The sequence below is a fragment of the Hypanus sabinus genome, chromosome 18 (assembly GCF_030144855.1).
Source record: "Hypanus sabinus isolate sHypSab1 chromosome 18, sHypSab1.hap1, whole genome shotgun sequence".
NCBI classification, from domain to species: Eukaryota; Metazoa; Chordata; class Chondrichthyes; order Myliobatiformes; family Dasyatidae; genus Hypanus; species Hypanus sabinus.
This window is the reverse complement of record NC_082723.1, coordinates 17,399,455-17,411,917: the sequence shown is the minus strand read 5'-3', so window position 1 is coordinate 17,411,917 and position 12,463 is coordinate 17,399,455. Positions and strand designations below refer to the sequence as shown.

Below are 12,463 nucleotides of genomic sequence, written 5' to 3'. Positions count from 1 at the left end.
CAAACTCTCAAATAATCCCAGCTTTCCCAGTCTTCACCTAGACTGTCCCTCATTACTGGTATTAACTTGATAAACCCCTCTGCTCCCCTTCCAGTATTACAACATCTTTCCTTTCGTAATGTGCGTAAGAGTGTAAGCATTGCTCCATCTGAATCTGTCAGTGATCTGAAAAGTTCAAGTGTGGCTTCCTTACTTTTATTTTTATATTCTGACTATTTATTAATTGTCACAACAACATTTCCTGACACCTTCACAATGTGCAAAATGTCATCCCGGAATCCTCCACTCTTTCATTGTACCACCTCTTCAAAAGAGTAGTATTTGGTTTTTATTTCCTTTCCATGTCTTTTTTTCTCTAAGATTCTCACTTCAAACTTAGCCCAATTGAATCTGTCATGTCTGCCCCAATGTTCCCTCTAAATTTTTTTTACAGCTTCGTGGACCAACCATTGCTTTCAACAGGACATTTTTACATGACCTGAAACTGCAGGGCATTTTAAATGTTGTCTCTTTTGTAATATGAACATCAAATAAACACAAACCACAACTCACAACACAAGTAAGAGTCAGTCAGTCAAACCAACTGACAAGCACAACGGCAAAAGTAAAATGTTTTGACCAGGCAGAGTGAGTGTTCAGCGGGCCATTGGTTTATTAACAATGAGCTACCAACTTCCCTTCTGTGTTAATTGTTACAATTTGTAACAGTGTTGTAAGTTGAAACACTGCCAATGTAAATATGTTGAAGCTCTAAAATGTTTCAAAGTAATGGTTGTGGTACATTTATTATTTAGAAAATTTATGGATTATATTCTTTAATACAATTAATTACAGGGTATTTCCACAATTTTATTAACATATATTTCAAAATTATATTAATGTTATATAAAAGAAAGTTCCAGCTGTGCAGCTACAAAGATTATCCATGCAGGAGCATTTCAGATACTGCGTGGCCGCGCACCCGCACAGCTTAGACGAAATAGTGGTCTGCCCACATCTTCAGTCTTTGTCCTCTTGAATTCTGCTGCTAATCTGTCTACTATCTTAACAAGATTTTTATTACCCTAAACTTCAACATTAAACATATTAAACCCAACTTCAAGTTGTACAGTAATTGTAATTTAACCCCCAGGGGACCCTACTGCATACTTCCCTGCAGTCAGAAAAATATCTGTTCAGTGCTACCCTTTGCTGCTAACTATTTGCCAATAATGTATTTAAGGCACTACCAACTCAAAAACCAAATGCTTCTACTTTGTGAATTAGTCTGTAATGTGCTACTTAAATATTATGCACTGTTTAAATAATCAAATATGTTTTTAAAGTTACACCAATGTATCTATTGCACCACATATCTTCCACCCATTTACTTCAATAGAGAATTCAATCATGGCAAATAACAAAACTAAGTAACCTGTATCAAATTCCCTTTTGTGACATAACAAAGCGGTTGTACAGGTGAATACTAGTTTTACCCTGAGATAGTGCATTTCATGTTAAATCTGTACCTCTCCTAGATACAACGTTCATTCACCCTAGGTTTTCATTGCAGATTTCAAGGCTCGAGCAGACATGGATAACTCTTCGTCAACGACACACAGAGGGAGCGATTCTCTATGAGAAGAAGCTGAAACCCTTCATGAGAAACATGAATGAAGGAAAAGGTAACGCACACTGTTTCAGCTTACATACAGATATATTTTTGTTTTCCTATACTAGGAAAGAGGAAAAGATGAGGTGAGACAACACACCTCCAAACTCTATTTCTGGTGGCACATTGAACCCTTCTGGGATAAATGTCTAATGCCTCCTTGATGCTCAGGTGAGATTGGGAAGAAGTTCATTTGAATGAAATATCTAATATTAATAAATTAGGAGGAATGTCTCTTAATATGAAAAAGAGGCTACTACATGAAGGTTTATGAAATAAATACCTTCATAAACAATCTCTGCAGTCAACTTCTTGAAAAATAAGTTCTTGGTGACATAGGAATAGGAACAGAGTACTAAGATGAAGTATTCCACAGTGCTTGTGAGATAACAAGAAATAAGTCAGGCGTGGGGGGAGGGGGTTGTTGATAAAAGAAGTTTGCAGGGTCAAAAGGCTAAAATAAAAATAGACCAATAATTTGGAATCTTTCTTCATTGCTTTTGGGAGTCAGAGAGTACTTACCAAGAATTAACCCTCAAATGATTCAGCAGATGAAGTAGAGATCTGAAGTGGGTAGATAATCTGTGGAAAGAGCAAGGTTGATGGCCTTTTTCATTCTGCAATTCTGACTTTTTTTTCAAAAATGTTTTGTATCTTGCAGAAGCATCGCCACTGACCAACACAACCTTTCCTCATGTGGTTCCTCTCATCACTTTGCTTGAACGTAACTTGGCAACTACCGACAACATTGAGTCCTGGGAGGTCAGCGATAGTGGTGTGGAGGTGGTTATGTCACACCTGGAGGCTGCAAGAACAATTGCACATCATGGGGGACTGTATAAAACCAATGCAGAAATGAAACTACAAGGCAAGTACAGAGAACACCCCCCCCCCCACTCGTTTTACCGGTGAATAGTTGAATTTGACATTGTTGAATGATTTCTCACCTCCCAAAGGTCTCCTCCTTGGTCTGTAGCCCGGAGACACATTTCATAGGTTCAGGCCACATTCCCACCCAGATAGAAAATCCAGTTTGTATACTTGAACTTTGACAGTGACTGCTAGCTGTTTGATCACTGCATTACCATAAGCTAGTCTCATCGTCATCATTATGTGCTGAGTTGTATGATGTCGATGATCATGGTCTTCCATCTGTTGACCATGATTCTTCTTGGGAAATTTTTCTACAGAAGTGGTTTGCCATTGTCTTCATCTGGGAAATGTCCCCAACCATTATCAATGCTCTTTAGAAATTGTCTGCCTGGCATCAGTGGTCACATAACCAGGACTTGTGATATGCACCGGCTGCTCATACAAACATTCACCACCTGTATCATGTGACTCAGATTGGGGGGGGGGGGGGGGCTTGCACAAGAATGACCTGCAGGCTCATGGAGGAAAGGAGCACCTTACACCACCTTTGGTAGAGACGTACCTCCACCCCACCACCCTCAGCTAGTCTAGACCTGACATTTTCCAGCTTTGGTCACTAACAGGCACCCAGGTCAAATTCCCTTTTAAACTGTTTTAACTCAGGAATACCAAAGCCAGTGAAGTACAACCATTGTCAGTCTAGTCTGCTGGAGGTCAGCTCATAAGCCATATGCCAGAGACACGAACTGAGACCTCATTGACCCATTTAGTTCAAAACAAATTTGAAGGAAAAATAGGAACTGGACAATGGCATAATATGACATGACTACCAGCTCATGAATATCCCTGACTGTTTCTGTGCATTGGTCCAGTATGGGAGGAAAACAGATGGTAGTTATTTTGTCATGTAAAAGGAAGGAAATCCCTATCGAAAGTTTATCCTGCACAAGCCATTTAGATGGTTACAAAACACCATTGGCGTGAAGCCAAGAGTAATTTGCTTGTCTGGATTTGGGGAAAAAGATTGGAGCTGAAGGGGAACTTGCTTACTTTTTCTATTCTGTTGTTGGTATCAATACCTTCGTTCTCTTCTTGGTGTGGACATAGTCCGGGCTGATGGGTTTAGTACTAGTGTTAAGCATCACTATTTATGTGAGCTATCTATCCAGAGCATAGGGAATGCACTTAGTTCAGCAGAGGAAGCTGGACGTCGTTGTTGGAGATCGATCCCCATCCCAGCCTCAGGGCAGTGTACTTGGCCATGTCATCTTCACCGGCTTCGCAAATAACCTTCATTGCACCTTGAAGTCAGAGGGGGCAGGAGGATGGGAGGAATATGGGGGCATTTACTGATGCCTGTATAAAGTTCCAGTCCATCTGCAACTCTTCATTGAAGGAAACAGTCTTACCTGCATTCTGCAAGACCAATCCAACATTCTTCCATGAGCTGCTGAGAGGCAATTAGCGCTGGTGTTACAAAATGCCATTAAATGTCAATTTCCAATAAGAGACAGTATAATCATGTAGACATTCAATGTCATTACCACTTTGAGATCTCCATCTTCAATGCAGCTGGGGCCACCAAGAACCGGAAACTTGACTGCACTTACCATTTCAATAATATAGCTTCAAAAATTACATTACAAAGCTACAAAGGCTGGTTATCCTGTGGAAAGTGACTCATCATCTGACAAGACAATGCCTGTACACCATGTACAGAGCATATTCAGATCATGGTGGAACACACTTACCCGAAGGAGCGGCACTCTGACAACACTCAGGAAACTGAGTGGCATCCGGAAAATTCTGGGACGTTTCACCCAACACCTGCCAGCTTGTACTCCTTTCCTTCCCTCCACCCCCCGCCCACCTTCTTAGTCTAGCTTCTTCTCCAGTCCTAATGAAGGGCCGAAATGCCGACTGTATATCCTTCTCCACTGGTGCTATCTGACCTGCTGAGCTCCTCCAGCACTTTGTGTATGCGTGTGTTTCTCCATCTTAAATACCACAGACTAGTCTTGCCCGGGCATCATTCCTGAAGAAGCTAGCAGAGTTCGCCATCGAAACGTCAGTTATAATTGATACCTCTACCCAGCTAGAAGCCTGAGAAGAGTTTATTCATTATATGTGCCAAGAAAGCACTGGACCCCTTTTTCCTCAATCTTACTCAGAGACGCTCCAAGGATGTCTGATGTCAGAGGTAGAAATACCTTGTGGGCGAAGTAGGATGGTCTCTGTGGACATAGAAACAAAGTGAAGTGATTGGGACAATGTAGGAAAGCACCACACTACATCTCAGTCAATCCTGTGCCAGCTGCTCAGGCAACTTTCCCAAATGTTTGCTGCAATCCTGTAATTTCCCAACTTCCAGTATTTACCTCATTCTGTTTTCAAAAGTTAATGAATTTGCTTTTATAATCCTTTCAAAATGGTATTCCAGATCACATAACAGTCTGTTAAAAAAAACTCTAGGTTGACAGGTATAAAGTAACAAAGAAATGGGAACATCTCTAGAATAAAGATACACATGCGGTGCATTGGCCTTCATTAACTGTGGGGTTGAGTTTAGGAGCCGAGAGGTAATGGTGCTGCTATATAGGACCCTGGTCAAGCCCCACTTGGAGTACTGTACTCAGTTCTGGTCGCCTGACTAGAGGAAGGATGTGGAAACCATAGAAAGGGTGCAGAGGAGATTTACAAGGATGTTGCCCGGATTGGGGAGCATGCCTTAAGAGGATCGGTTGAGTGAACTCGGCCTTTTCTCCTTGGAGCGACAGAGGATGCAAGGTGACCTGAAAGAAGTGTATAAAATGATGAGAGACTTTGATCATGTGGATAGCCAGAGGCTTTTTCTCAGGGCTGAAAGGGTTAACACAAGAGGGCACAGTTTTAACGTGCTTGAAAGGAGGTACAGAGGAGATGTCAGGGGTAAGTTTTTTACGCAGAGAGCGGTGAGTGCGTGGAATGGGCTGCCAGTGATGGTGGTGGAGGCAGATACGATAGGGTCTTTTAAGAGACTCCTGGACAGGTACATGGAGCTCAGAAAAACCGAGGGCTAAGGGTAACCCTAAGTAATTTCTAAGGTAAGGACATGTTCAGTACAGGTTTGTGGGCCAAAGGGCTTGTATTGTGCTGTAGGTTTTCTATGTTTCCAGAGATGGGGGAAAAGAAGATGTTCATTCAATCTTAACTCTGAATTTTTGTTTCAAAGCAAGTTCACAGTGTGGTGTGACACTATTTCCCTTTTCAACCTGCAGGTTTTCAGGAAAATGAACAAGTCCTTGAAGTCTTCAAGACAGAATTCCAAATGCGGTTGCTGTGGGGGAGCCGAGGAGCAGGGGGCAACCAAGCTGAGCGATATGAAAAGTTTGACAAGGTCCTATGTGCACTGTCAAATAAGCTGGAGCCTCCAGTTCATCACAGTGAATTGTAACTTGAAGGGTATATAATTACAAGCTTGGTTAAAGGGATTGGTAACAGGAATTTCGAAGTATTAAGTTTTTTTCTTTTAATTTAATTTTTTTTCAAAATCCCTTCTGTTTAATGACAAAGCACTATTGTAACAGTCATTGGTAATTCACAAGCAGGTGTATGCACAAAATCATACAGAGATAGGAAGAATGGGTGCAGAGGGATGGGTTTCAAATGTCAACTACTTTTGATCAAAGAAACCATAATGATCCCTGAACTGAAAGAGAGTTTTAATAAAACTCTAACCCATTTATTGCCGAGCTGTACAGATGAGAATAGTCCACAGTAAAAGTACGTGCAGACAATCTCGTCTCATTCGGATGAGCAGTGTGGTGCTACATATGGCATCAGGGAATTTATCTTAGACTGGAGAGGTGGAGAGAAAAATCGGCTGTAGTTGTTATCTAGAGAGTCATGCTGGAAAGTGGACCTGCAGTTAAGCTTGGATTAAACCAAAAATGCTACTGGTTTATTGAGGCTGACTCTCAAACTTGAACTGAACAACCTTACTGTGGACAAGCTTCTGGAGTCGGAAACTACATACCAGCAGGTACCAGCAGCTTTTAAAATAAAAACTTAAGAAATAGTGGAGACATTTTATAAACCTTTCAAAAGATGACCAAACCTGAGAGGATTTGCACTTTTCCAAAAAAATCTCACCAAAAATATTGCAACAACGTGCATTTATCTGGCACCTTCAGTGTGGAAAAATGATACCTGTATAAGCAATGGCATTCCGCTGCAGAAGTCAGACTTATCTACTGCTCTGTCTTGGAAGTCTAAGGAAAAGTCTCAAAAATCAACCAAGTCACATTGAAAGAAGTTTGGGACAAAACTCTTACAGAGCGGAACTAAAGATGAACCTGGTGTTGTTTGGTTTGTAACCCATAAAATGACAAGTCTGACTGTCTCACTGTGAAGTTACTGTACAGTAGAATTTTATTCTCATACTCGAAGATAATTTGGGAGTAAAATTGCACATTAGCATTAAATACCCAATGTGAAAATATCATCTTTGCTGTATCGGTGGGAAGGGAATCCCAGACTGATCAACGTGTTACCTGGCTGGATAAGCTCAAGAGTGGTTTCAAAAACATCCTGTGTGTGTACCAAGCCATCTTTGGTGAAGAGTGAGGCAGGGCATCTCATCTAGAGAGAACTGTATGCACAGGGAAAAGCAAGGCTGATCAACAGATGATACAAATCCACACAGCTTCTACCCATTCCCTGAGTAGTTAAGAAGCAAAATGTTGTGTTTCCGATCATTACTGAGCGACCTTCCTCACAGATGAAACATTGGATGCAGCTGGCATGGTATCTATTCCTTTATAACTGGACTCATTTGAGTTAAGCTACTTTGAAGAAAGTGAAGCGCAAGGAAATAGACACATGAGCGTCTACAAAAGATGAGAAAGAAGAAAGGTGGCCAGGCAGGGAGGGAGTGGAGAGTGATGGTGCATAGTGCTCTTTTACAAAAAAAAGAGTAAATGTGCTCCAAGTAACCTTGCATCAGAAAACTGATCTCACTTTCAGTCCTGTAGCTCTCCTGCATATCAAACTGACTCTCCCTGAAGAAGTGGAAAAATGTGACAATCGGGAATAGACTTGGTTTTCTGTAGCTGACTTAGTGTATGAAAGGAATACAGAAATTGAGTTCAAAATATGTCATTACTGATGTACTTGAATGTATTGACCATGTTGGTAAATACAAGTACAGAAAGACAGTATATCTACTACTAAAGCCGATGAACTTTCCATAGAACCCAAGTACCTGCCTTCACCGCAGTGCTAATGTTTACTGTTATTCCCAGAGTGTTTCTTCAGAGTGGACTTTTAAGGAGGCAGCATTATTGTATTTCAGATGGACAGATGTTGCCAAAACTACACTCTCCAATCGCTTACAAGAAAACAGACGTTCCATCCAGCACACGCCACGTTAAGTGGTTTAATACACAAGATTTCAGATGCACAGGTCCAAACATTTAGCTACATTGCACCAGTAATGAATACGTTTTCAATACCAATCCTGTATTAGCCAGGAAAGGAGAGTACCTTGTGTGAGTACTGGGTCCTGGCTTGCTCTTCAAGTCACATAATTTCATTTGTGTTCAACCACAAAACACTTCAGTGTTCTGCTTTGCAACTATGGCACAGTGTAAATAAACAGATGTATATAATTCTATGTTCTTGCATAAAAATGTCCTCTTTGTTAAAGAATATAATCCTGGTTGTTTATGAATGTATTCATTTCTATTAAGATATGTATGATGGAGGAAAGTGATTGTGTGTCATTTCTGACTTCATTTGTGCAATTAAAATGATTTTTTAAATGTGCAAGTTAATTAAAAGTTGATAAAATGCTAATAAACTGAAAAAATGAGGAGAAAGCAATTGTTTCTGGAGTTTATTTGTAAATAATTAATACTTAGGTTGAAGATTTCCATCCAGTTTAACTCCACAACTGTGCTAAATGATGTAATCTTGGAGTATTGATTATCTTGGGAATAACTGACAAATTTAAACTGATCAATTGATGCACTTTGAAAACTATATCCAAGAATGAGTCGCTACTCTCAGTGGGAAATGGAATCAGTAATGAACACTGACAGTGGTAAGAGTACAGGTACCATATATACATGTACTCTTCCCAACCTTGTCTGTGCCATGGAGCTTTACCATTAACCGAGGGGTCTGTGGACCTCTGGTTCAGAACCCCTGCTCTATACCATTTATGATCACGTGGCAATTCAATAAATAATGTTATTGCCATGTTTAGTCAAGTCAAGTCAACTTTTATTGTCATTTCGACCATAACTGCTGGTACAGTGCATAGTAAAAATGAGACAACATTTTTCAGGACCATGGTTTACATGACACAGTACAAAAAACTAGACTGAACTACGCAATAAAAAAAAACACAGAGGAAGCTATACTAGACTACAGACCTACACTGGACTGCATAAAGTGCACAAAAACAGTATTGGCATTACAATAAATAATAAACAGGACAGTAGGGCAAGGTGTCAGTCCAGGCTTCGGGTATTGGGGAGTCTGATAGCTTGGGGGAAGAAACTGTTATATAGTCTGGTCGTAAGAGCCTGAATGCTTCGGAGCCTTTTCCCAGATGGCAGGAGGGAGAAGAGATCGTATAAGGGGTGCATGGGGTCCTTCATAATGCTGTTTCCTTTAATTACTGTTTCAATTTTCAGAAGCCTTGTAGTGGAAACTGTCCTGCAGAAGTGACAATGCATCTTGGCATCTTCTGATAAGAGCATTATTTTACAGGCTGATCTCTTTAAGAAACTCCAGTGTATCTCTTTGACTCAAGCTATTAACCTTTATCTGTTTGCAAACACAAGAACTTGCAAGGCTCCTAGAAGGTTAATTTACAGGTTGAGTCTGTGGTAAGGAAAGCAAATGCATTGTTGGCATTTATTTCAAGGGGAAAAGCAAAGAGATAATGCTGAGCCTTTCTTTATAAGACACTAGTCAGGCCGCACTTGGAGTATTGTCAACAGTTTTGGGCCTCATATGTCAGAAAGAATGTGTTGTCATTGGAGAGTCCAGCAGAGGGTCACGAGAATGATTCCGAGAATGAAGGGGTTAACATATGAAGAGCATTTGGCAGCTTTGGGCCTGTACTCACTGAAATTTAGAAGAATGCAGGGGGATCTCATTGAAACCTACCAAATGTGGAGGGGATGTTTGCTATGGTGGGGTATCCAGGACTAGAGGGCACAGCCTCAAAATTGAGGGGAGACCTTTTAGAACAGAGATAAGGAGGGTTTTTTTTTTTAGCCAGAGAGTAGTAAATCTGTGGAATGCTCTGCCACAGACTGAGGTGGAGGCCAAGTCCGTGGCTATATTTAAGGCAGAATTTGATCATTTCCTGATCGGTCATGGCATCAGTATTATGGCGAGAAGGCAGGTGTATGGGGTTGTGTGGGATCTGGGATCAGCCATGATGGAATGGCAGAGCAGACGATGGGCTGAATGGCCTAATTCTGCTCCTATGTTCTAACATCTGCTGATGCTGGAAATCCAAAACAACACACACAAAATCCTCCAACATTTTGTGGGTGTAACCTTGATCTGTTGACAATATTTGAGTTTGACAGTGGGGGAGGGTGTGCTTCATTACACTGGCTGTCTGCAAGCCACTTTTAAATTTATCTTTCAGTGTTGATCATAGTGATAGATATTAGTGCAGAGCAACACAATGCTGTGCCCATCTTGCTAACCTACCTTCAGTGCTACCTACTGCCTGTTATTCTGCTGGCGGCAGTGAAGGTCCTCATCCTTGCCAGTGTTCAGGGTTTCCTTCATCCCATCGGCAGCTCGGTTTTCATTACTGTCAGCCATGCCAGTCCCCAGTGAAGACTCAGGAATACCATCATGTGCAGATATAGAAGGATTCTTCATTGCGGTTTTGTTTTGCTTGGCAGGGTTGTTTGCTCTGAGCTGAACCCCCAAACCTGGAGGACTGGTGGACCTTTCTTAGTCTGTCCTCTACCCTTTGACCTGTTTGGCATGGGTGACCCTACCAAGTGCCAAAGCGTAAAGCCCTGACTCCAGCTCTCGGGGTCATTGAGGTACACGAGCCTCCAAACCCTATGACAAGGTTGTGGTCCTCTTGGAGAACCTTCAGCACTAAGTGCTCTCAAATCACGTGCAGCACAGGTCAGCCTCAGAGCAAAACTCTGTTTCAAAAGCCTTCATCTCCAGCCTCAATTGTTCCCTGAATTGTATCGTGGTGGCATTTTAAATACTTCACACTGCACGGCCTGTGGTCACTCCAAGTCTGATACATGTGTGTGGTGGTGATATGCACACACAAGAATGGAGGGAAAAAAATCATTCTCCAATTCCAGTCTTGAAATTTACTTTTGATATTTTTTCTTAGCCCATCTTCAAGATAACCTTCAGATTGCAGATCAACGGCCTCTTGCAAGATGCGCATGATTTAGCCCCTGCAGATGTTAGTGCAGGAATTGTGAAGCTCAATCCAAAATGTACAGCCGTCTCGTTAGATGACCTGATTAACAGTTTTCTATGGAGTAGTAAGAGCTGGAATGTACTACATATGGTTTCAATATGCTTCTAACCAAAGATACAGAACTTAAAATACTTCAGTGCTGGCATCATCACTGAACAAATTAAGTCAAATAAACAGACAGCCCCCTCCCAAGTACCACCGGGAATGTGCTGGAGCATAATGTGATGTTTTGGTCACTAATCTTGGGGAAAATACCAACTTTACTTAGGGCTCTTTTCTATCCAAGCTCTCTTTTTTTTTTAAGATTAAAGAGCATGATTAATCCTATATCGGTGATTTATTGATCACACCATTGGGAAACTAATACGCATAGCCATGTCCTTGAAAGGGCAGTCAATCCTGGGTAGCAATACCATTACAAATTGGGCCAAACCCATTTCTGTCCTAAGACTACATCGAACTATTCCGTATAGTGAGTGCCTAGTATTGCAAACAAGTGTAATTCTCGGTTAACACCATCATAAGACATGCAAAGGTGAATAGAGCAGTGCTGAGTTCAGTTTGTACAGATTTATTTATTAATCACATGTACAGTGAAACATAAAGTGAACTGCATCATCTGTTTTAACAACGAACACAATTTGAGGATGTGCAAATGTCACTGCACATTCCAGAGCCAAACTAGCACGCCCACAATATTCAGCTGAACAGCATCCAGTTAGCAGACAACAAGCAACATCAGCAAAACTAACTCTGCTGAGTATTGCATACAGTTCTGTTTGGCCCCCTATAGGAAGGATGTTGTGGATTTGGAGAGGGTGCAGAAGAGGTTTACCAGGATGCTGTCTGGTTTAGAGGGTACGTGCTACACAAGAGGCTGGATAAACTTGGGTTGTCTTCTCTGGTGTCCCAGAGGCTGAGGGGAGATCTGATAGAGGTTTATAAGGTTATGAGAGGCAGAGATAGAGTAGACAGGGAGTATCTATTTCCCAGGGTTGAAATATCTAATACCAGAGGGCATGCATTGAAGGTGAGAGGGGCTAAGTTTAAGGGGGATGTGAGGGGTAAGTTTTTTACTCAGAGAGTTCTGAATGACTGGAATGCACTGCCTGGTATGGTGCTAGAGGCAAATACATTAGAGGCTTCAAAGAGACGCTCAGATAGGCACATGGATGCAAGAAAGACAAAGGGCTATGGGCATGGTGTACGTAGGATGGATTAGTGTTTGGAAGTTTTTGATTTGCTTTTTAGCTGGTCAGCACAACATTGTGGGCTGAACGGCCTGTTCCAGAGCTGTACTATGTCCTATGCTCTAAACCAGTGGTCCCCAACCACTGGGCTGCAAAGCATGTGCTATTGGGCCACGAGGAAACGATATGATTTGGCAGTAAGAAGCAATATGAGTCAGCTGCACATGCTTTGCGGCCCGGTGGTTGGGGACCGCTGCTCTAAACCCCTTTCCCAGGCCACCA

At 41.6% G+C, this 12,463-nt stretch overlaps 1 protein-coding gene across 3 annotated transcripts in view; it reads left to right on the top strand.

The window, feature by feature from the left end:
- LOC132407362 (SH2 domain-containing protein 3C-like) overlaps positions 1–8,367 on the top strand; it is a 286,124-nt gene extending 277,757 nt beyond the window's left edge. For all 3 annotated transcript variants that reach the window (XM_059993734.1, XM_059993735.1, XM_059993736.1), the window contains 3 exons: positions 1,553–1,664; positions 2,313–2,519; positions 5,782–8,367. In XM_059993734.1, the coding sequence (XP_059849717.1) occupies positions 1,553–1,664; positions 2,313–2,519; positions 5,782–5,957 (495 nt within the window). In that variant the 3' untranslated portion in view covers positions 5,958–8,367. The remainder of the gene's footprint in view (positions 1–1,552; positions 1,665–2,312; positions 2,520–5,781) is intronic.
- Positions 8,368–12,463: the final 4,096 nt, after the last annotated feature.